This window comes from Cavia porcellus, unplaced genomic scaffold (genome assembly GCF_034190915.1).
Source record: "Cavia porcellus strain 051 isolate PalLab524CR breed Dunkin Hartley unplaced genomic scaffold, mCavPor4.1 scaffold_1, whole genome shotgun sequence".
Classification (NCBI taxonomy): Eukaryota; Metazoa; Chordata; class Mammalia; order Rodentia; family Caviidae; genus Cavia; species Cavia porcellus.
The window spans coordinates 72,502,993-72,528,338 of record NW_026947484.1 but is presented as its reverse complement, the minus strand read 5'-3'; the positions used below and the strand labels follow the sequence as shown (position 1 = coordinate 72,528,338).

Sequence of the window (25,346 nt, the reverse complement as noted above, 5' to 3'; positions counted from 1 at the left end):
GGCAGTAACTCAGCAGATCCACTGGCGTGTGCGGTCAACAGGAACCAGCGTCTTCCCTCTCTCAAATCACTGTCAGCCCAAGCCAGCGGAGCTGCACAGTGATATCCTCAAATAAAACCAACCTTTATCTATAGTCTCAAAACTTAGCAGCTAATAGGATTCATATCATCCTTGGGTTTCAGTTCTCAACGTGGAAAATCAGAATTGCAGTTTCTTGTAGGTTAAGGAGGAAAAGTCTAAGGACAACTGGTTCTCAAAACTGTGTGAACTCATATGTCAGTGGCTTGGCTACCCTACTTCAGTACTTTTCAATTCAGAGTCGCAGGATGCTATGGAGGATTACTCAACAAATTCAAATTGTGTTAAGCAATTTCTAACATTTTGCAAAGCCTTACTGCAGTTTGTCCAACCTAAGATAGATTTTGTGGGCTAAGTAGAATTTTAGATCTGCTTTTGGTTTGAATTGCATGAACTTACCAGGATAACACTACAGAGTTCATGTTACCAGAAGCACTGACTGGTTCTTAGGTTGGTCTTTAATTGATAAAAAGGGGAATCATTTAATGCACTTGGCATGTTCTGGATTGTGTTAGTTACCTTGATAGATAAAATGTTTTTAAGACTTAAAAGTATCAGGTGGGGAGATGAGAAAAATGAATGCTTGGAAGGTAAGAAGTTGGGGGTGACAGCAGATGCTCTCTCATCCTGTAGATGTGGAAACCAAGGTGCAGAATGGTAGAGTGACTTTTCCGAGGTATGACTGGGCAGGTTTTGAGCTGGGACTGATTTTCTTCCTTGCTTGTCCTTTGATAATAAAGTGTCTTTATAACCCCTCTTACATCAGAAATGTAGACAAAGTAAATCAAGGCTAATGGTCTTGCTTTGAGCTCACTACCATGGTGGAACAGTTCTTCCAAAGTGCCACTGATTCTAGGTATCCGTGGAATGAGTAAAAGGTGGATACAGCCCCTTACATGGTACTTACCGCCTTCCATCTGGAGGAAAAAATCTGCCACCAGGAAACCTAAAACCTAATTTAGGCTGCTTTCATTCTAAATTTTTCCTTTCTTTCTTGGAATTTCAGTAACAGGTATGCATTTCTATGGTTGTAACTTCTGCCCTACACAGTAGAGGTGGCTTTTCTTTAGCTTGCTTTTCCCTTCTGCAAACTGCTTATTATCTTTTGCCTTTTGTGTATTTGGGCTTTTTAAAGAAAAACACAAGGGTGTTAGTAGTGATGATATATCTGGATGGCAAGACATAAAGGGATTCTTTAAATGCTCAAATCTTAAAAAAAAAAAAAGCATGTCAATGTTATAAAATACTTAAAAATAAAAGATATTTGAAAAATAAGATATGCTGAAGAAATGCTATACTTCAGGATAGCTCTCCAGTCTTAGGTGCCTGTTATAAAATTCATACCACTTGAAACCTGGAAGGTAGTATTTATTACCTGTCATCCTCCAACCATGCCAGGGAAATAATCAGAGCTGGGCTATGAGAGCTACTGATTTCTTCTCCCAGACATGGCAGAGAGAAAGACTGGTGTGAGTCCTACATGGGCAGGACAATGTTTGCTTCATACGCAGTTATAACCACAGGCGTGCTGTAAATACATACTTGAATGAACAAACAGACGAGGAATACATATCGGGGCTAAGATTGTATTTGTACACAGAAGGATGAGATGAAGGTTGGATCATCTTTCTGGAGCAGTAAATACACAAGTGAGATACAGACATATTGACTGCTACACAGATAAAGTAATTCTGGGAAGCCGAGAGTATTTTTGATGGATAGGCACACCTGTGTTCTCACTTAAGAATTCGAAAATTGAGATCATCATGATTCGCTACCCATCAAAGCTTCCCACTCGGAAGAATACAGTTTTAAAAGGAACGCGTTTATCCCATCTTAATTTTTTGGTGTATCTTTCTCCCCCTAAAGCATAATGAGCTTGTCAGAGTTTCCATGGTGAACACAGGGCACCATGGAAACTGATAGATTTAGCTACACTAAAAGAATAAATAAAATAGACAGGCATTTATTTCACTGTGCAGTGACAACTTCTCTCCTTTACAGGAGGAGAAAAGTGGGCTTTTATTTAAAATTGCTTTCCCTTCACCGTGTGCCTCACGAAAACAGGAGCTGCTCTCCCTGGACCCACCACTGACCTGTGCTGATCTGACTGTGCTCACTTCAAGGTTCATTTGTCTCCACTTTGTTCTCGTTTTGGGTGAGAGCTGTGCGTCATCAGCAATGTCAAAAAACCATGTATAGTATGAAGTGACAGATGACTACAACCTAGTGCAGGACCGAGTGGATCCTGCACTAATCAGCTGGATCAGCTAATTCCTTGTAGTGTGTCATGGTGAGAGGGAGTGTGAGGACAGCTGGTGGCCAGAGCTGGGTCTGCCCCTTACTAAAAGGTTAGGCAAGCCAGCGTTCCTGACCTCTGTCTTCATCTGTAAAATGGCTAATGTACATCCTCTTTCACATGTATAAAATTGCGAGAATCAAAATGAGATAGAAGACAATATCTATTCAGTCAAGTTCTACCAAGCAGGAGGTTCTGCATGGTGTAACTGCGTGGTCGAGATTAATCCGATTATCCAATAATCTAGTCCTTTGACTCTGGCATTTAGAGGTTTAAAACATACTGGTCCCAGCCAATTATTGGGGATTTGGGGTAGCACTTAGGTCCATTTAAAGTAGGGAGAATTGTGATCTTGAGAAAACATTTCGTCTTTTCAAGTATGTTTGAAAATTTTCAGGATAAAATGTTGGATAATTAAATAAAGCTCTTTATAAAGTCTTAGTTCCAATGAGTCATTCATCATTATTAGCAATCACCCAGAATATAATGTTAGTTATCACTAAAAGATAAGACAGAACCATCTTTTGAAATTCAGTGTTCTACTCAGAACATCCCATAGGCAAGCAAGATTAAGTAAAGGAGAGAAAGAAAGGAAGAGGGAGGGAAGGTTTTCCTGGAGAACACAGTCCTCTAGGAGACAGATGAAGAAAGGAAAATTATAGCATCCCAGCATCCAAAAGGGGGAAGACTAGGGGAGAGAGACAGAGACAGAGACAGACAGACAGACAGACAGACAGACAGAGAGAGACACACACAGAGAGACACAGAGAGAGAAACAGAGAAAAGGAGAGAGACAGAGACAGAGAGACAGAGACACACAGAGAGATGCAGAAAGAGAGAGAGAGAGAGAGAGAACAGTGGGCTGGCAGAAGCATCTCATCTGAAGCTTCTTTCTGTATATTTTCTTTTGTGGTCTCGGGATAGAACCCAGGGCTTTCTCATCAAGCAGTACCCTCAACCTTCTTTATTTCTCCGTTTGAGACAGGGTCTCACTGATTCACTCAGTTGCCCTGGCTGGGCTTGAGCTTGCCATCTCCTGCCTCAGCCTGTCACAGGGAAACTTTCATAGGGGGGATGAGGGAAGGGCACCAACAGAGCAGATCTGTGTGTGTGTGTGTGTGTGTGTGTGTGTGTGTGTGTGTGTGTGAGAGGGGGCTGGGATGAATCTGAGGAGGCAGCCAGTGGCTCCCTCAGGATGGTCCTGGCCAGGAGTAAGTCTTTCTGCTAACGCCAGTGACACCACGTGACACTTGCGCTGTGCTTTGAAGGTGGATCTGAAGGCTCAATGCTCCTTTCTTCCTCTGACCCTCCATAGCTTGCTGATTGGGAATGGAACTGGACAGCAGAGCTGTGCACGGTCCAAAGGCACTAATGCTCGCTTTACAACCTGCTACAGCTGCTAATGCACAGAGAGCTGGAGGCCCACGGCCATTCCTTCTGTTTAAAAGAGATTAAAGCTGCATAGGACTGTTCATGCCACGAACACCTGATAACATTCATGAACATGAACCCCAAACACCCTAGTGATCTCAGGATCTCAACAGTTTCCACTGTTTCATGCACCTGCTCAATTCTGTACCCCTACAGCTTTTAACGATTTCCTCACAGCATAAATACCGTTTTAAAAGCTTAATATCATGTGCGTTTCCCATGTGGCCACAGTTACCCTATTTTTTTTTTAATAACTGCATTATACATATTTTTCTTTTTCTTCCACGATAGGGACATCTTATGTTTCCCAGGCTGGCTTCAGATTCCTGGGCTCGAGGGATCCTCCTGCTTCAAGGAGCTGGGACCACAGGTGATGTCCCGACTCTCAGTCATAGTATACTGCATTCTAAATCACAGCTGGACCTTTAGGCTGCTCTCAGTAGCTGTGTCTTTTAAGGGAACTGGTATATGCTGCTACAATATTTAACTGAACCCGTTTTTAGCTGAAAAGCAAACGCGTCTTCCCCCTTGCTTCTGGCGGTGCGTGTGCGCACACACGCAGGCCGGCGGGGAATGCCCTCGCGCGCTTTGGGACTGCACGGAGGGAGCCTGGTCCGCAGACCCAGAAAGGCGCTTGTCATAACGTCAGCGTCAGGGATTCTTCCTCCCGCCCCCAGGGTGCAGTCACCGCCCTGGCCACTGGCGGCAAAGGATTTTCTGCCACTTGAGACCTGAGAGCTGAGGAGAGAGAAAAAAGTTCCTTTTTAAACCAGAACTAGACGGTCCACCTCGGTGTGGGGAAGATACAGGAAGCGAGAAGGGCATGAGTCATTTGGATTTGCCAGCTCTGTGTCAAACACGGTGATTCACAGAAAGCAGGCTCCAGCACTACAATGAAACCCTCGCGCTGTCAGCAGGAGTCCAAGTACATGTTTATCTCAGGCCACTGCTCTGCCTGCAGAAAAAAACATTGGTCCACCGGCTTATTTACTCAATAAATATGTACGGGACATCCAGACCTGAGACAGTCACTTCTCTGGCGGTGCTTTTGTCACTGGGATGTCACTGGGGGAGGGATGTGGAACAAATGAAGAGAGAGAAAAAAGAAATAGGTTCATGGCCTAGCAACTGCAGGGGAGGCTGGGTGTAAGGGGAGCCGCCGGCCTGTTGGTGGGGAAGGTTACCCCAAAGCGCTGACGTCGGAGACAAACTAGGGATGAGGGCAGGAAGCATTAGAAGCAAGAGTCAGGTGCTGGAAAGCCCCGCAGGAGACCAGCTGTGGCCTCAGGACGGGATGGAGCCGATCTTGCGGCCCCGCTACAACCCATGGAAGCTGCATCTCCTTCCCGAGGGGGAAGAGGTCAGCAGCAGCAAGGCCCAGGCGCCTGGTCGTCCACTGCCTCTTTTATTTATTTATTTTTGTACTAGTGTGTTGCGTGATGCATAATAAACACGTCTACGGTGGGGAAGTGGTACACACATATGGAGCATCTGGAGCGCTTTTACTCCCCTTCCTCTCCTCTCCCTCTCGTCTCTCTCCCACCCCTGAAGAGCCCTCTGTCTCTCTTTCCCAGTCCCTTGGGTTTCCATCCTGCACCCTGGCCTGCAGCGCTGACCAGCTGGAGAAATAGTGTCCCGGCAAGTAAGCAAGGCATTTACTTTAGACACGAGAAAAATCGGCCCTGGACTTGTTCGTGGACGACGCAGGGACCTCTGGTCCCAGATGAGCGCCTGCGTAGCTCGGGACGGTGCAGAAAGACGCGCGTCCGGAGCCTCAGGTGGGACAAGGACGCGCTCCGCGGCCCCGCGGAAACCGAAAATGAAAGCGGCGTGGTCGGCCAGGCGGCCCCAAAGCGCCTTTCACCTGTGCGTGACCTCTTGCAAGTTAAGAACCGGGGCTAAAAGTTCAGGAACGCGCGGCCGTCAGCGCCGGGCGCAGGGGAACGCGCAGACGCAAGTCCGGGCGGGCGGGTTGGAGGCAGGTGGGGGAGTCCGAGTGAGCCTCGGAGCGCACCCGCCGGCGCGGACGCGGGGTGGGGGGTAGACCACACCCGCCGCAGCGGGAGCCGACGCGCCGGAGGAAAATCCTATTGGCATCGGGGAGGCAAGGAGCCACCCCTGGGCGCGGCCTGCAGGGGGCAGGCGATCGACGGGGGAGCGGGAGCCCGGGCCGGGCAGAGCCGGTGTCCTCCGCAGCCGCCCGCAGCGCTGGGCCAGCGTCTCGCCGTGCGCCCCCCGCAGACATGTGTGCCGCCCGGATGCCGCCCCTGGCGCACGTCTTCCGAGGGACCTTCGTCCACGCCACCTGGACCTCCCCCATGGAGGTGCTTCGGGATCACCTCCTGGGAGTGAGCGACAGCGGCAGAGTGAGTGGCGCGGGGCCGGGTGGCGGGGACTGGCCCGCGAGCGCCGGGAGAGCGTCTGGCACTGGTAGACGCGGGGAGAACCCTGCCTTAGGGTCTGGGTCCCGGGCCAGCCCGGGAGTTTCCAGGAAGAAGCCGGGGAGGAGAAGGACTCGGCCCAGTACTGGTGTCCAGCCGGCCATCCGGGCTGCGGGGTCAGGAGGAAGGTGAGGATGAGCTCCCTGATCGAAGGCAGTTAGTTGGCAGTGGACCAGGACACTGATTCATTCATCTCTACACCTCTGCAGCCACGCATCGAGCCTGGCGCCTGGCACAAGCAGGTGCTCCGTAAATCCGGGAGAATTCTTTTAATGAAAACGCTACCAGAGGAGGGGTCATTGGGTCAGCGTTGGTTAGTCTGTTCCAATCTAGAACAAACGAAGAACTGAATTCATCCACCTGGTCATTCAGCAGGGCCAGTGTACTAACTGTAAGGCTGACTAGTAACACCAGCCTAGAGACATTTATTCTCTCTCTCTCTCTCTCTCTCTCTCTCTCTCTCTCTCTCTCTCTCTTTCTCTGTCACACACACACACACACAGACACACACACACACACAGACACACACACACACACACAGCCATTTGCATCAAAGCGAGCAGTTCCATTTTAATGTTCAAAATGTCTTCTATGAGTGTATCTTCCATACTTTTATTCCAAAAATGATTTATATATGACAACGGTAAGTTGATATCTAATATGTACTGTGCTGTAAACACAAGTGGTGACTGTGTTTTAGCAGTGGGCCCTGACCAGTTTCATAAGTGAAGCTATTCCATTTGGCGGAAGAAAAACCAATAAATCTGAGGATGGGGTATTTTTTTTAGCCGTTTCCCAACTCTTAGTCTGGTTAGCAAAATACACAAATTTACAGTTTGTCAGGTTGAAGGCTGTTCTTACCTAAAGATATTACTGAGGCAGTGACAGTTTCGAATTGTGCCTCTTCTCTGACATTTGGTGATAAAAAAAGAAAGAAACCCTGTTTACATGGTGCTTTAAAAAAATAATCTCTCCGTGCATATTTGGGAAGCCTGCTGTTGTGTTTCCAAGGTGACATAACTCACAGTGCTCACCCAGTTCAGTAGGTCCTGAGACTGGGGCATCCTTGCATGGGGACACAGCTCTCTCAAGTTTCAGGGAACTTGGGGCAATTCCCAGGAACTTACAGTACAGAGACTGCCCACCTGGTGAAAGATTGGAGGTAGCAGTTTAGTAACAGGAGCTAATCTACTCTTAGATTTCTTTCAAAAAATCAGTCTCTCATGTCCAGGATTCTAATGAGTAAGGTAGCAGGGAAGAGTGGGTTTGGGGATTGCAGTAGCTTGCAGAGTAAGAAAAGAAAGTTATCTTTAAAAACTGCCTTTCCTGGGGCTTATGCAGAAGAGGAATAAAAGAGAGCCCTGTGTAGGCAATTAATGGTTGAGTCGGAGAGTCAGCTCTTAACTAAGGAGCATACGGAGGTTATAAATTTAGAGAACATGCTGTTCCCTCAGGAGGTAAAATAACTAGCCATTCCTAAGGTGGAAACTCATAGACTTAAGGTGGAAATCTATAATCAATGAATTACTAACAATTGCCCTCCTCCCAGGGGCAGGGAATCAATTTTGACTGTGTTTAAAGGGAATGGCAGGTTAGCACATTTCCAGATTCGATTTCCGCCAGGTAGAAATAAGGAATGTTTCACCTTTGGGATGGCTGGGGTAAAGTATTTATTATTTAAAATTTCTAAGGTTCAAAAAAATCCCATTGAAATAAATAAATATGAAATCACTATGATCTTTACATTTTTGTCAAGATCCTAAAACTGCTCTTGTGGGAACATTAGAGTGATTCAAGAGGTGTGTGGATTCCTGGGAACCATCCTCAGAGAATCTGAATTGGTGGCCTGGAGTGGGCCCCAGGAGGTGATAGCCAAACACCAGCACCAGAGAATTCAGACACAAGTAGTGAGAGAATTACACATTAGGGAACCGTGGGAGGTGGTTGTGTGATGCGACCAGCTCTGGGGTAACAGCTCAGAGAGAGGGGACACAGTTTTCCTCTGTCCTCCTTTTGTCTACTAGACCTCATTCCTCATTTTCTGGAAATTAGTTTAGGTCCACAGAAAGCTAGTGACTTAACTATCCTTGGTTTGTTAAATTAAAGCTCATTCCAAATCAGTTTAATTTAATAAATTTTCCAGGCAGCATTTTGGTGTGTTGTATTTTGAATTCATAGCTAATTTTTCTACTTAAGCAGCATGTATCTTTTTTTAAATAAAGACTTCAGGATGTGTGATTTATTTGTGAATATTTAATTAACCTTGAGCAATCGTGTACTCAAATATTGCTAAGTTACCTGATTCTTCTCACATAGGCCACGGTCAGGCTGACTTAAATTTCTGTCAACATGTCTTGGGACTTCAGAAGTGTACTTACATGAGACAAGAGTGAGGAAGAGAATTATTTTGGAGGCAGTGTCCTGAGTGGCAGGAATGCTTCCCATGGAGAAACAGAAACCAGGGTTTAAGTTGGAGTCTTTACCAGTGACTGCTCTGACACCCAGGAGAAGATGCTTAACCTCTCTGAGCCTCAGTTTCCTCAACTGTAGAATCAGATTGCTTTATGTTAAATATTAGATGACCTGACGTATGGAAATGCCTGGCCCTTAGTGCATACTTAACCTAAACCCAGTCCATCTCCTTTTTCCTCTGCCCCTGACAAATCTAGCTTCTTGCTCACTGTAGCATTTTTGCACCTTTCTTCATGGTGGTATTCTAGAAGGCCAAGGGTAGAGAAGGAAGCCCCAGCCTGGGATGAACTCGGTGGGAAGCGGGGAACAGCTGCCAGAGTCTTCAGAACACAAAGGTACATCTGGGGAAAAAGATCCAAGGACGGTTTGTAGCCAGTTTTGCTAGCATGTTAATTTCAGTATTTTCTTAGTCTGCATGGTGTCTTGCTCCCTCTGACAGATGAAGCTGAGGCTTGAAAAAGCAGACATCTAAAGATAAAGATATTGAGCTGGAGATTTAGCTCAGCAGCAAAGTGCTGACCTGGCAAGCATGAGGTTGTAAGTTCGATCCCTGGTACCAAAAATAAAGAAAAAAAGAAATAAAAGGGTATTATAGCTGGATTTTGAAATATGGACCAAAGGTCATATTTCTTATACCATAGCAGACTGCTTCCCTAAGTCCGGTCTGTGACCTTAAAGAGCGTACACTTTAGCAAAGCAGCCAAGATTTGTTGCCCTAATAAAAGCAGATTGATTTCTGAGCTAAATACCAGGCCCAACATTGGAGATGGATTTTGATGAGCAAAGTACAAAAATTGCCTCGGTGAGGTTGATAATCTAGTGATACATTGACAGACTGCCGAGACCTATCAGAACTTGATAGGGGATAAAAGGAAGGTTTTGTTCAGTGGGAAGTGACTTTTCCTTAAGAATCTAAAGGTTGAGTAGAAGTTAAAGATGTGAAGGCAGGCAGGACTCGAAGCAGAGGAGCTCTTCTAGGAAGAGAAATCAGGCTACACCAAAGTCCTAGGGTAGGAAAGAAGGAAAGATCAAAGTGGCTGGAGTCCAGAAGTGTCACTGAGGGGACAGGTAACACAAGGTAAAGGCAGGACAGGGAGGCACAGCAGGATCTGCTGGGCATGAGAAGTGGAGGAAGGGTTGTACCGTGATCCTATTTTGTTACCTTTGAAGATCATTTGAGGTATAGAGTAAAGAATATGTTGGGTGCATTCAGGAGGTCAGACTGGATTGTCTCAGTAGTTGAGGTGACATGGAGCATGATTTACATGAGAGGCAGTGTATGACGTAGCAGTGTGGAAAACTCCTAAGAATTCTTTTCTCACTACCTGTGTGAACTGGTCAAGTTGCTTACCATTTCCATATCTAGGTTTCTTTATATAAAGAGTAATTACTATGGTCTACCTCGTGGGATCGTTGCAAGGGTTAAATGTGTTCAGAAGTATAAAATGTTCACCGTAATTCCTGCAGGGAGCACACATGCAGTGAACATTTATGGTTATCAGTAATGGAGATGGGGAGAGGTGGACAGAAGCAGTAACTATTCAGATCGAGACACCTGGCTCCAGTGATCGCTTGTGTTTGTGGAATTAGAAGGTATGGACATAAAGACAGATGTGCGTAAATCACAGTACGTACCTAGTGTGTGAACGTAGTACCATGGGCACAGATTGACCAGTTACAGGAGAGGCTTCTTGAAAGAAATGGACATTGAGCTAAGTTGTAGAGCAAAGCATGGGATGTGGGTACAGAAAAGGGCTAAGTAGGCCTGGCAGACGGGATGTGCCAACGTTCTTGAGTTCCCAGGCTGCTAGGGAGAAGTTGTTTTTCACTCGAGACTGTTTCGCCATCTTGCTTTGCCAGTTCTCTAGGCTGAGTCACAAATCCTTAGTGGTTCTGCATCATCTTTTCCTTCTGCTTGGAAGGGTGAGGATCCATCTTCCTGCCAAGCTCTACAACTCAGAATATCCTCCTGGTCTCGGAGAGAAATTGGGCTAAGCTGTCCCTTCTGAGGGCACTCAAAGAGGAAGTTGGCTTTCATAAAAAGATGCTTTCAGGCCCAAGTATAACATGATCATCTTGTGAGTTCTCAATTTCTTAGTTGAGATATTCATGGCAGGCACGATTGGCTACCCACTCTACACCCATGATCTTTTCTTTATTAATACCTCCTGAGTTTGTTCAGCTATGGAGGTGCTTGGTTCATGGGTGCATCATGGTGTAAGTCGGTCATGATGACCCTACACTGATTTACCATGTGCTTATTTTCATATGTTTCTATATTGACAGCCTCAGAAGGGATGGCATAGCCCAGCTTCCTTCTCAGGGACAGGAAGGTACTCTGAGTTCTTGAGCTTGGCAGGAAGGTGGATCCTCACCCTCCTGAGCAGGAGGAAAAGGTGACACACAGCCACTAGGATTTGTCCCTTTGGCCGAGAGAACGTCTGGCAAAATGAAATGGTGGAAGAATCATCTTTGGTAGCAAAGGGTGGCCAGGGATGACCTCTGGAGCAGAGGAAGTCTGCTCAGGAGCTGCTGGGATGTAGGAAGAGAGGCTCTGCCATTCTTTAGATCCTTAAGTGTGAAGATGGTACCTGCAGCTGCTGCTGCCACTTTTGGGAACCAAGAGGAAAATTTGGTTGTGAGGATTTTGGAGACACTAATGCAATTGCTGATGTCTTTGAGCAGTTTACCTACACATGGAGCAGCCAACTGTCAGAATGCTCTGGGGGATAAGGAAGTTTTTACCGTTTAAACCTCTTTTAGTTCCTTGCAGCCCACTGCACCCCTGTTATCGCACTGACTTTCAAAGAATCGTATTTTCCAAAGGATCTCTTGTTTTCCTTTATCCTCTTTATTAGCCAAAATACACCTCTTTAGGCCCGATCAAACCCAGCCTGTTCTCCTTGAAGGTCTATGCTTCTTCATTCCCACTGTCCATTGCCCATGGCCAGCCATTTGTCATCTTTTGACGTAAATATTACTGGAACTGTCTCCCCCATTCTAACGCTTCCTCCACGTCACCCAAAGTTATTTTATGGAGCATGGGTAGTGCCAAGTATGCCCTCATCTGCAGCCACCTGTGACTTTCTGTTGGTGTAAGGCCCAAATATCTTTGAAAAACATTCTCGACGTTGTTTGGACCAAACCTGTTTCCTGCTCCCTCCTCCTGCTTCATGTCTGTCTGGCAAATGAAAATTGGGTAGCTGTGACTGACATAGCATGTGAGGTCATAATCAGAGGGCCAGCCCATTAAAACTTCCCGATGTTTCCATCACATCATCCCCTTTTGTCTCCAAGTTATTAGCACCAATCTCCTATGTTGGAATAACCATCCTTTTAATATACTTTTCGTTTGACCTCTGCCTATCAAAATGAACTGTTGCTTCCTTTAAGGCCCAGTTCCAGTGTCTCCTTTTTCTCAGAGTTTTTGTGGCATTATCCCCTAACTGGCATCAACTGCTACTTCCTCTGTTTTCCCATAAAAACTTGAATCTATTTCAAGCCAGTATTTTCATGGGAGCTAAGAGTAGTTAACATGGGGCCAGACTACACGAGTCGAATCTACCACTTACTTGGACAGATTTCCTAACATGTCTGAACCTTCACACTTAAGGTTTCCCATGTTGACATTTAATCAGATTATGAGGTGAGGCCTTTGCAATGTGATTAGGATTTGATAACAGAAGGTTGGAGGTTGGAATCTCCAACTGAACACAGGCAGCTTTGTAAGAAGAGGAAGAGATAACGATAAAGGACCCACTTGTGTTGTGTCTCACTCTGCCTCGGAACTCTTCCAAGGCCACGTCACTGTGGCCTGTGACCTTGGACCTGAACTATGAGCCAATCTAAGCCTCTTTCCTTTATAATTTATCCAGTTTATGAGGCTGAAAACATACTAACATGGAATGCAGGCTGCCTCTAAACCTTTATGTGCTGTCTTCATTTTTGCTTGCACCGAAGACATTAAAGCAATTTGAGCATCATCTCCAAACTCTTATTACTTCTGTATTCCAAAGTGATCTGCCCCTCTTGTTGACATCTCTTTTATTGTCTGTTTTTCTTAATACTTACATACATTTGCTGACTGTATACCTTATTATTATTTTTTTTTTGTCTTTTTCGTTTTTTATTGGTACCAGGGATCGAACTCACGACCACCTTGCAAGGCAGGTGCTTATGCCGCTGAGCTAAATCCCCAGCCCCTGTATACCTTATTTTTGTATATTTTCATTCAAATTGTTTGCAGGTTCCTAATCAAGTAGCATAAAAATGTAGAAATAGCTACTTCTTGCTGGAAAACACAGGATCTTATAAATAGGATAGGTGTCTATTAAGTATTTATTGGGGCTGGGGATTTAGCTCAGAGGCATAAGTGCCTGCTTTGCAAGTGTGCAGTCGTGAGTTTGATCCCTGGTACCCCCCAAAAATCTGAAAACAGTATTTTATTGAATGAATTAACTAAAATATAACAGTGACTGTTGCTCAATTTCTTTCTTTATTAAGAATGTTACTGTAATGTATTTACATATACTTTAGAAAGTATAATATTGCATGAAATCTAGTCTTGTGTCGAGTGATTTTTATTGAATTAGATGTTCACAAGTAAATTTGTTCTGTCGATTAGATCCACTTTGATTTGAAAACAATATTACTTTTCAAATAATTTTTTAATGAAAACACAGGAACTGGAAATCACTTTCTTGTGTTCCATTATACATAAATACATTGTAGTGTTAACCCTGTATTCTACAAATACTGAGTACCTGCTATGTGCTTCATGTTTAACATATAAAAGAACTGGATTCTATGACCAGAGCCTCAGTTATAAGCAGTAAAATATGGATTTGCTATTTAAAGCTAAATAGTAAACCTCAGGGTAAAGGATTGAACTTTTAAATTGGCTCCATCTTGGATACAATGACAGGGAAACCAAAGCAGTGACAGTAAGTGGCCTGCCCAAAGGGAGACAGTTGAGAAAGAATAGGATTGGGATTTGAGTCCAAATCTGTCTCCTTTTTAACATTTATCACCTTTCCCCATTTGATTTAATGACCCTGGGGACTATTTGAACCCTATAAATGAGAATTTCCTCTTTCAGTCCTTCTCTTTTGTTTTGGTGCCCCTGAGTTCCAGTGAGGAAATCATCCGTCATTCTGTAGCTACGTCTGCGATATTCTCTCCCCTAAAATCCACCTCCTGGTTCTTTACCTGTGAAACCTGCGCTACCACTTTGCTTGGCCTGCTCCTTTAGAGTTGTTTCTTGCTCTCATCAACAAAGCTGTTTTGATATCTCAGTTCCCAGCAGCTGTCAAACTTAATCCAAGTCTGGGTGTAACTTCACATTCACAGCCTTCCTGCAATCCCAGCTTCTCTAAACATTGCAAAAATGGTGATTTAAACTAACCTAATCAAGGTGCCTAAATCTGAATTTATAAGATCGGCTGAAGGGGGATACCTATGTGCTTTATGCAGGAGTTGGTGAGAGCTATTTTTAAATAGATTAAGATAGATTCAAAGAATCCTCAGATTCTTCTCATGCTGTTTTCTAAAAACAGTTTATCTACCTTTCTTCTCAGCATCCCTCCCCCTACCTTGACCACCAAATTATTCCAGTGTCTGTGTGTCAATTTTTCACTAAATCTTGAAAGGGTGACTTAGAAATGTCAAAAATTTCTACACGGTCCAATCTTGAGTCTCAGGTAGAGCAGTTTCCTCTGTATAACATCCTTGTTTAGTCTACACTTCCATGGCCTTACTGATTGTTATAGTATTATTATATTTTAATTTTTTAAAATTTTATTTTGAAAGTAGTAAAAATACAACAGAACAAGACAGAACAAAGCCAGTTGAGACAATGCAGTGAAATTGGTATAGAACTTCGCAGCAGGATACTGGGATGAATAGGTATGATGGTATAGCTTGTTATCTTCACAATAGTTGTCCGGTCAATTAGGTATAGTAAAATCAAACCCAAAACAAAACATTATAAAACCCATTGAATAGAGCAAACAAAGCAAAACTAAACAGAACAGTGAAGACAATCTTTGCCTTCAAACAGAAGATAGAAGGAAATCCCCCATGTTGCTATATTGCATATGGTCATTCTCCCAAGAGATGCCGAGACATCTATCCCAGTAACTATGGAGTGAGGAGGGTGTTTGATTCTCAGCCCAGGTGCCCACAAGCTCCCAGGAGGCACTGGTTCTCCTCCAGGCCCACACTGGAGGCACTTACCAAGAGGGTGGAAGAATAAGCTGCCTACGTCCCACCATGGCCAGATCTCTGTTGTAGTATTATAAATATGTTTGGCATTAATAATTGAGCGCTAATAATATCACTTTAAAAATTTTAATCTGATGTTCAGGAGAAGTAGTTTGACCTACTCATTACAATGAATGGAAAGTCTAGTGTCATTTACTTTGGGATCTGTTTTTTTTTTTTTTTTCTCTCCACCCTTTGTGGATTCTTGGAGAGTTTTATGGCCCCAGCATCATTCATTTCCAGATACTGGTTGAGCATTGGATCCCAGGTGTTCTTGCTTTGAGGCTATAGCTGTGAAGAGATAAAGCTACTGCCATTGTGGGGCTTTTCTTCCATTGTGAATAGGCGTCCTCCAGTTGTCTGCTTCTGAAGTAAGGACATCCCCTTATCAGTACATGGTGGCTTCTGCTGCCCTTGTTCCTTGGCCATGAGAAGCTGCACTTGGGTGCTGACCTCGGTCAGCCATCTGTCAGCCAGTGCTGCCTGTCTTGTCCAAGAAGAAAAGGACCTTCCCAAGGCTGGTTCAGTGGCCACTCACATCCTGTGCTCAGCTAGTTCTGGAACAACTTACACAGAGCTCCATTGCCACGCTGACCTTAAAATTTGGCTGTCTCTGTAGGGAGAAGAGCAATGTGCCATTCTTTCCTAGTGCAACCAAGATTCTAAAAGCACAAGGTAAAATTTCAACTGGGCACTCAATGCAGATTGTAACTTTTCAGTGAGTTCTGTAGTACTTTTTGGTATAATTAAGATATCGAAAATATTAGTAGCATTCCTCTATACTAAGCAGTTGTGCATTAAAATATTATGTTTTTAATGAATTTTGTGTGCAATTCATATATTGCATTTGGCTTCTTGCTCACAACATTTGATTATAAACTCATAAATACAAGGCATATTGATGATAAAATTGATTATATTGACAGCAATAACTTTGAACTTTCACTGAACACTTGTTACATGCTGGATTCTGGTCTGAATTCTTTGCATATATTATCTCAATAATCCTCATGCCTACTTGCTGCAGTGTAATTATGTGCCTTATTTTGTAAAGTAAGTTGAGGCTCAGAGTGTTAATTTTAACTCTGCAGTGTGTATCTAGTGATGATAAGTTGAGTGACTTTTCCCCTTCTTAAAGCCATCAGGTAGCTTTTGATTTTGAGATAGTCAAACAGTGGATTTACAAATATCTTTCCCTACTCAAATTATTAATAGGGATTTAATTTCAAAGACTAACAATAGATTCATGTGGTACATTTTCTGAGATTAAGCAATAAATATGAGCATCTTTCAAAAGCTTCTGCTTCATGCATATCTTTGTGTATCCTAGCTTACAAAGACCTTTCTCCTTTCCTTAGTGAAAGTATTGTCCAGTTGACTTTCTTGTTGGACTAGTTTTCTATCACTGTAACAAAATACCACAGAAAACGCAGCTCAGAGAAGAAGAGGTTGGCTTTGGCTTATGATCAGAGATTTCAGTGCCTGGTCCCTGGCTCCATTACTTTGGGCCTGCGCCAGCACATCCTGGCAGCAGGACTGTGTCACAGAGAGGGCTGCTCACCTCAAGAGGAGCAGAGATTCAAGGGCAGGGGACAAAGTACCCCTTCCAGGGCACTCGCAGTGAGCTGCTTCCTCAACCACCACCTCCTAAAATATCCACCACCTCCTAGCAGCACCACAGGGACTCAGCTTCCTGAGACTGCTTGCCATGTCTTTGGAGAATATTCCAGAACCAAACTGTAGCAAACACATTTACCTAGTAATGCAAAAGGGTAAATTACGTAACCTGCAGCTTGTAGTTGAGATTTTTTTAAAGACCATTTTGACTGTTGAAGTTGGTGTCTCTTAGAAAGCTGTTTTCTTCCGATGCATACTCTACTGACACATCCGCTGCGGCCCCTTCGCCGTGAATGCCCCTCAAATCTTCGCTTCTGTCGTGAATTTGTTTACATGGCATCACTACAAGGTCTGTTGCTATGGTCACAATGCTGTTTCTCTTTTCTGCTTAATACTGGGTTTTTAAAAGGAACTGTCCTCAGCAAACCCATCTTAAAGCCCAGCTGTATGAAACTCAGTTTATTGGCAGGCTATTGATTTATAGGTTTAAAAAAAAAATCTTTGGAGGCTAAAACAAGGTAATTCTACTTTAAAGTGAGTTTTAAGCTTACGTATCAAGATACAAGAATTTTAACGTCCCAGAATTCCCCAACAGTTTAAGTGAAAAGAAAAAGTGTAAAATAAAACCTAATACTTACCTTTTATAGATTAGGAGCACAGAATAATTTTTATTTTTATATTTTAGACAAGTTTCACTGTGTAGTTCAGGCTAGACTTAAACTCACTACATGGTCCACCCTGGACTCAAGCTTATGGTGATCCTCTTGCCTTAACCTCTAGATCCTGGAGTTATAGGTATGCACCTCCATGCCCAGCATAATCTTAAAAAAAAATTTTTTTTTTGATACCAGGGATTGAACTCAGGACCTTGTACTTGCTAGGCAGGCACTTGTGCCACTAAGCTAAATCTCTAGCAGTCTTTGTATTGCCAGTTTTGTTTCTGTGTTTTGTCTTCATTTTATAATTTAAAGCCAATTTATTTTGTTTATATTTTTTCTTAATTATGATAAAAGACATGTAACATAAAATTAATCATTTTGAAGCGTAAGGGTCAATGTAATGTATAATGTTTATAATGCAGTCCCACTGTTACCACCGTCCACTCTCTTGTGTCCAGACTATGTTCATCAGCCCAAAGGAAACTCAGTGCCTACTTGGTGGCCACTCTCCATCCCCTCCCCTCAGCCCACAGACAACTACTAATCCACTTTCTATATAATTTCCCTTATTTTCAAGGTTCGTGCAAATCCCAGCCTACATCAGAATTCATTCACTTTATGGCTGGATACTCTCTCTCCCACTGTTTGAATGGACCACATTATGTTTATCCCCTCTTTAGCTGATAGGTTTTTAAGTATTTGGCTTTTGTGTCTTTGTCCAGCATCATGAATATCTTTCAAAACTCAGTTTTAGGGTCGGGTCAGTTCTACAATAATTTCCTTGCTGAGACCCACCCCACCTTTCTTTGTGCCTCCTTTTCAAATCAGCACCTCCAACTCCTACTTGATCGCACGAATCTCCCCATAACCTAAGCATGAAGATAGCTCCTTGGCTTTGTCACCTTTGTATCCACAACATTAGTCCTTGGTGGGTCTTCAGATGAATATTTGTTGGAGAAATGGTACTTAAATTTCTTTCTCCTCAGGTTAGCCAATTTGAAAAGTTTACTTTAGGATGTAGTCACATATATAGTGGCCAAAAATATCTTCCATATAACCAGCTATTTGAATAAGAACTTTGGATTTTCAAAGTCTCCATGCTTGGTAACAGTATGTTTGGCCACTGGAAACTAAAACTGGTTTCATATCCTGGAGAATAGTTAAGAACCCTGGAGGAGTGGGTTTTAATTAGAACCCTGAGACCTCATAAAGTTCTCAAATGCTTTTAATTAAGCCCATGGTAAGGACCTGGAATAATGTAGATTATAAATGCCTACCTTACTACCTTTGGTTTTGTACTGTGTTTAAGGATTTGCTGCTTTATAAAATGGTAATTGGAGTGTGGTTTGCAAATTGCCACTTACAATGTAAAGTGCTGGAACATAGTAGCCTCTCCATAAACAATAGTTCTTGTTATTCATCTCCTGTTCTTAATAATAATTTGCATAGCACTTTTTCACAAAACTAGCGTTCAATAGCTGCTTTCTAGCAAAAGAGTGACTAGAATGGGTTGTTATGGTATATACAGAGCAGACAAGAAATAGTCAATCAACTTTCTCAGCTGGTGCAGTCAAGGTACTTGCAATTCAAGAAGGGACATTGTTAGCGCTTTTCTCACAATGGGGCAGATTTTTTTTCTTTTTCTTTCTTTTTTTTGGCCTGCACTATTTAATACAGAAGTGTTTTTCTTCCTGGGCATATAGAGTTGCGTCATGCAATGTTAATGCCTTTATAGAGGTATCGAGTACAAAAGTCTTTCAGGATCCCCAGCTTGGTGGGGGCACTTGTACCTCTACCAGAGCCTGGACTCAGTGGCCCTGTGGGGCTTCTGTGCTTGGAGTTCTTAAGAGCTGATGATTGTTCATGAAGAGCAAGGACTTCAGGCTATAAGGATAAAATAGGGAGCAAAAGAGATGCATTCTCTACCTTAATTGCACTCAGAATCAGCATTCAAATGAATGGACAAGTGTATGTATAACTTCTAAGAAGGAAGAAGAAAAAGTGTTGGGTAAGTGTAAATCCAGAGAACTCAGCTTATGGAAGCCATCAAGTGACTTTTGTGTACACCTCTGCTCAGCTACTCATTTAGAATTCATTTGTGCTCATACTCTGTGACCTTAAGTGTTTCTCAGGCTCCTCATATTGTACAATGATTAATGTCTGCCTAGGGACATTTCAGATGTGCCATAGACATGCCATTTTTGTCCATTTGCGAAGATAGTATTTAATCCAAGTGGTTACCAAAGCTTTGGCAAGTATACATGTGCCACAGCTTAGAATGAGTTTCAGTCCTTTTAATAATCATTTCACTACTTTATTCATAAAAAGAAATTAGCTTTTCACTGTCAGGAGAGATCTCACAGTGAGTATTTTTGTTTTAAAGTGTAAGATGCCAGCTGGGTGTGGTGGTGCACACCTGTAATCCTAGCACTTGGGAGGCTGAGACACGAGCATCATTGCAAGTTGAAGGCTGACCTGGGTTACATAGTGAGTTCAAGCCCAGGTTGAACTACATAGCAAGACCCTGTCTCCAAAAATAAATAAATAAATAAGTAAATAAAATAAAGTGCAAGGTGCCAGTAGCAAATCTTTATTTTGTTATGGTTAAATAGGCAAGATACGGGTTTTTTTTTTTCCTATAAACTTGAGATTGTTTTGAAATTAACACATTCACAACAAAACCAAAATTAGCATGTCTCACTGGCAAGCTGGTTGAATTACCAATGATACATGTATGACTGTCTCCTCAGGTGTTTTTCAAAATGAATTTTACAGTAAAAAGACGGCTAAAATGATTAGACCCCTTTGTGCCACCAGCGGTACCAGCCCCCTGATGGGACAGTCCCACGTGTACTAAACTGGCGGTTCAGGCTGGGAACATGTTAAACAAACTTGTAAAACCGGAAGAGACAGTAAGAGCAGATGTTTCCATTATGCAAAAATAGTTTGGTTCTAGCAAAGCACTTCTCCTCCTCCTCTGCCTAATGGAGCTGAGAACATCCTCCCTTCTCCCTTCTCACCTCACACTAAAGTAGATGACTAGGGGAAGACAGCCCTGCTGAGGAAAGGAAAAAACAAAACAAAACAAATCAGTGACTCACAGTGAGAAGGAAAGCTACAAACTTAATATGTGTGAATGGAGTTTTGCTCATTCCTTCCTGGTTTCTTTTCCCCACTGTTAGTGGGAAGAGGGAGGAAAATAAGATGAAGCCTAGGTTACGGCAGTTGAAATGGAATTCAGGAGACTGTCCCTGTAGTGTAGACAGGAGTGGATACTTCAGGGCTGGACTGGTGGAGCACACAACTACAGTGCCGTCCCAGCGCTGGAGAGACTGAGGCAGGAGGATCGCCGTGAGTTCAGGGCTTTCCTGGGTTACATATTGAATTCAAGGCCAACCTGAACTGCTAACTTAGATCCTGTCTCAAAAACCAAAACCAAACAAAACCCCCAAAGTGTCAAATCATTGAGTATATTGACATGACAAAATGTGAAAAAGAACTGCTGTAAAAATTATACCATTAAAATTTTATGCATAAATATACTTTTTATGTCTTTGTACTTCTCCATCTTTTTGCTCAAATCCATACTATCTTTACTTCTGTATTTTCTTATAGAGATCTTAACTGTCACCACCCCTAGAAAGATGCCTTGATCATTTTCTCTTTGAATTTTGAAAGCTCAGTCCCCGATGCCAGTTTGATGTTTAGAAATAGGCCACCATGCATTGTTGTTTATTTCTTCTGTGCATGTAAATCTCATTTCTTTGTCAGAAAGTAAACTCTTGAAATGCAAGGATGATGATTTTATTCGTTTACCTGAGCCTTCAGCTGTTGGCTGGGTCGGTGATACACATTTAAGGTCTGTGAAGTTCCTGCATGTCTTCAGCTGAGATACTGCCTTTTTTGAATGGGGTAAGACAGTGCAGTGTTCCAAGCAGCCTCTTGTCTAACCCTGACATTTCTGCCCCCATCGTGTGATGATTTGATTGGCAAACCTCAGCCACAGGACCTTAGCATGCACAGAGGAGCCTGGGAGATCATCTGTAGTTTTGTGTCTGTGTGTGTTTGAGTCCTGAGAGGTGCATGTTGGTGAGCTGGTCAGTGCCAGTGACACAGCTGCCTGCCGGTGTCAACAGCTCTGTGCCACGTCCCACCGTGTCATGTATGCAGGATCTCTCTGTTAGTTGAAGAGTACTGAATGCTTAGTATTTTCCTCTGCAGTGTTCTTGAGGAGATTGCTGAATAAGTGCAGATGTGAACCTTGTCAGAGCAGTTTTTTCTCCTTAATGTGGCTCCTTCCCGGGACTCTACGCTCCGAGAGGGCCAGTGGCAGGTGTTGCTCACATTGTGTCTCCAGGGAGGGGGCAGAATGTGCTGAAGAGCGCGTGGGGAACTGGTGCACATTCCCATTAGAAAATGATTATTTCTAACTAAGGGCAAACACCTAATAGTGTTGCTGGAGTCTGGACAGGCGGCCCACAGAGGCCCACACATTGAAGGCTTCATCCCCCGTGGTGCTGTTCGGAAGTGGCCAAGACTTTAAGAGCAGGGCCTAGTACTAGAACACTGCCACTGTGAGTGTGTGCTTGAGGGGACCTTGAAGCAGCAACCCTTCTTTTCTCTCTCTTCCCAGCTGCCATCGGTGGGCAGGTTTCCTCTGCTTCATGACAGACCCAAGGCCACCAGGTCAGCCTGGACTAAAACCTCTGAAGAATGAAACAAAACCCAACCTTTCTTTCCTATAAGCTTATCATTTCAAGTTTTTTTGACATAGTGATAGAAAGCTGACTAATATGACCGTATGTTACAAAAGAACAGCAATTTATTTATTTATTTATTTATTTTGTCTTTTTGAGACAGGGTCTCGCTATGCAGTTCAGGCTGGCCTTGAGCTCAATTTGTAGTGTAGGCTGGTCTCAAACTCGCAACGATCCTCCTGCCTCAGCCCCGAGTGCTGAGATTACAAGCATGATTACCTAGCTAAGAACAGCAATTTAAAAATGTGTTCTCAGGTCACATTAATTTCAAAGCCATTTCCTGTTCCCCTAGAGATACTTTGCAGGGTTTTTTTTTTTTTCCTTTTAGCAAATTGACTATGTATCCAGAGTAACACAGACTGAGATGATAGCTTTTGAAGTAAAATACAACTTAATGCTTGTGGTGTTTAGTGTTTCCTTGACTTTGCAGGTGTAAAGCTGATGGTCTAATTATCTATTTAGAGGATAATAATACGCAGTGTAACATCTATGGGGGAATCTCCTTCTGAAGGTGGTTGTTAATTCCTATTATCTTATTTTAAAGTCCTGTATCATTTTCATTGTTTTTTTTTGTTGTTGTTGTTGGGTTTTATTCTGTTTTGTCTTCTTTGATTTTATTATATCTGATGGCATGGGCAGCTATTTCAAAGACAAGATATATTATGGTAGCCATTTTGGATTTACTATTAGGTTGTTTTGAAGTCCTATATTGCATTCATTATTTTGTTTTTATTAGTTCTATTCTGTTCTGTTTTGTTTTGTTGATTTCCTATTATCTTGTTTTGAAATCCTATGTCACTTTCATTGTTGTCTTTTGGTTGGCTTTATTCTGTTTTGTTTTGCTTGGTTTTATTCCCTTTAAAATAAAAATTACAAAATTGAGTGTGAATTGGGAGCTTGGTGATAGCAAAAAAGCAAAATATTGGTCCAATTTGTTTCTGCTGAATAGTACCCCCATGATATCATACCTATAATTTGGGACAGGTCTTTAAGTCATACCAAGAATCTTATTCCAGTGTGATTTATAAGAAATCAAACTTACAAAATCAGTAAGAATATGCAAAGAAATTATGTTAGCTATACAGTGGTTAAGAATTAGCAATTTGAGGGGCTGGGGATTTAGCTCAGCGGCATAAGCGCCTGCCTTGCAAGCAGACAGTCGTGAGTTTGATCCCTGGTACCGATTAAAAAAAAAAAAAAAAAAAGAATTAGCAATTTGAGACCTTGGAAGAGCCACATAATTGCTTTAGAAAATTTATTGACTAATTGCCAGTACCCCATAGAAGTTTGCCTTGGTAAGACAGAAAGTCAGAAGAAACAAAGACACTCAAAGACTGGTGACCGAATCCAAATACTTATATTTACCCCAAACATTTGAGTATCATACAGTATAGCATTAAATTTTTCCCATGCAGAGCTGTTGAAAGTACAGACTTTGCAACTAGAATTTGTCCACCATTTCTAGTTCTGTAACTTTGAATAAAAGACCCAAACTGTGAGTGATTCAGTTTCTTCATCGGCAAAACAGAAGTGGTATTTGTATTTGTCAACTTTATAACAAAATATCTGAAATAATCTATTTGTAGGGTTAGGGTTTGTAAGGAGGATAGGTTTATTTGGCCCTTGGTTTCAGAAGTTTCAGTTCATGCTCATATTGTTTGCAATCTGAATATCACGGTAGGAATGTGTGGTGGAGACTGCTCATCTAACAGCCTAGAAGCAGAGAAGGGTGGGACGGGTTCATAGCATTGGAATGGTGTAATCGAAACCATTTTTGTTTCAGTTTTTCCTGTGTCATTTTAATTCCAAAGCCACCTTGCTTATGTGGTCATAGTGCCTTCTTTTGTGTCACATCTGCCTGATTTATCTAACACTGATTGCATTTAGATTCTCTCCTGATCATCTGGGATAATCTCTCCAGATTAAGACCTTTGATTTAGCCACGTCTATGGAGGCCCCTTTGCCATAACAGGTAATGCTTGTAGGTTCCATGGATGAGTTGTAAAATTCACACAGCTGGAAAGGGTTTAAGCCAGGCAGGAACTCGGTTCCACATTTTCTTCAGGAATCACTAAATGAGGTGCATTAACAGCTGTAAAGGGGCATGATGATGCTTTTAATCACTAAAGGCTTCCTTAGGTTGGGACAGCCAAACTGAAATGGGAAAGATGTACTGGGTTAGCTGGGCAAGAAAAAAGGAAGTGCTCCATTCAGAGAAGAGGTCATTTGTTAAGGCCTACGGTGCAGAGAGCAAGGTGCATACCGAGTCTAACAAGGGACCTGTGCATTGGAGCAGAGAGAGTGAAGCGGGGGGGTGGGGGGGGAAGCAGGGCAGGGGAGTAGGCTGGGGAAGCAGGTGGATGCCACACCATCCGTCATACTTTAGGTTATGTTACAACACTTTTTATTGTGTTAAGTGCAGTGGGGGTGATTGGGGGCATAGCTCCGTGTTAGAATGCTTACCTAGCAGGTATGAGGCCCTGGGTTTAATTTCCAGCACTGCAAGGTTAAGACATTATTGAGCAAATACAATGAGAAGCTGTGGAGGTGTCATGCAGGAAGGGAAGAGAAAAATGTGTCCAACGTTTTTGTCTTGTGCTTTCAAGTGATAGGGTCTCATTCTCTAGCATAGATGACCGTAAACTCTGTTTTAGACATGTTGACTCTGAGGTACCAGCAGAGAAATCCAAGTGAAATATCAGGAAAATCAAATTAACTACAAATGGACTCCACTGGATTTTTAAGTTTGGGTGAGCTGATGGTGCTGTGTTGAGAGAAGTGATGCCTTTACTATGCAGAGCAGAAGAGCTCACCCCTTGTTTCACTGACTTTTGGCAACTAAAAGGTGAATGTGTTGAAGATTTCTCTCCAGCTAAAGAGGACATCAAGGGCCATTTGCGAGGTGTGCACTGATCTTTTATAGTAGATTTCAATGAGAACTGAAAAACCAGGCAAAGTGATAGAAATTAACTGTAGATTCCCACTCTGATTCCAGTTGACCAACAGAATACTGTTGGATAATCATTGATTCTTCATGACAGAAACTAGACTTTGGAAATGGTGGTTTGAGTAGACACGTTAAAGAGAAACTGGAAAAAAACAAAAATCTGTGTGTGGATTTTAAGTATAACATAACATAACCGCAGTGTTCAGGTATTAAATGGGTCATCCTTGTTATTTGTTACTGTGTAACAAATTGCCCAGGTTTTAGGGGCTTACAACAACAATAAAATTGTTATTCTCACTACTTCCATGGGCCAGGGATTCCCGAGAAGTTTAGATGGGCTCGGGATCTCTCATGAGATCTCAGTCAAGATGTCAGGAGGCTTTG

The 25,346-nt window shown here is 42.9% G+C and overlaps 1 protein-coding gene across 1 annotated transcript in view; it reads left to right on the top strand.

Annotated features, from left to right (window-relative positions):
- Positions 1-5,788: 5,788 nt before the first annotated feature.
- Positions 5,789-25,346, top strand: part of Gda (guanine deaminase) — a 69,118-nt gene continuing 49,560 nt past the window's right edge. Inside the window, exon 1 of the mRNA XM_005004744.4 lies at positions 5,789-6,174. Coding sequence (XP_005004801.1) covers positions 6,052-6,174 — 123 coding nt within the window. The 5' untranslated portion in view covers positions 5,789-6,051. The remainder of the gene's footprint in view (positions 6,175-25,346) is intronic.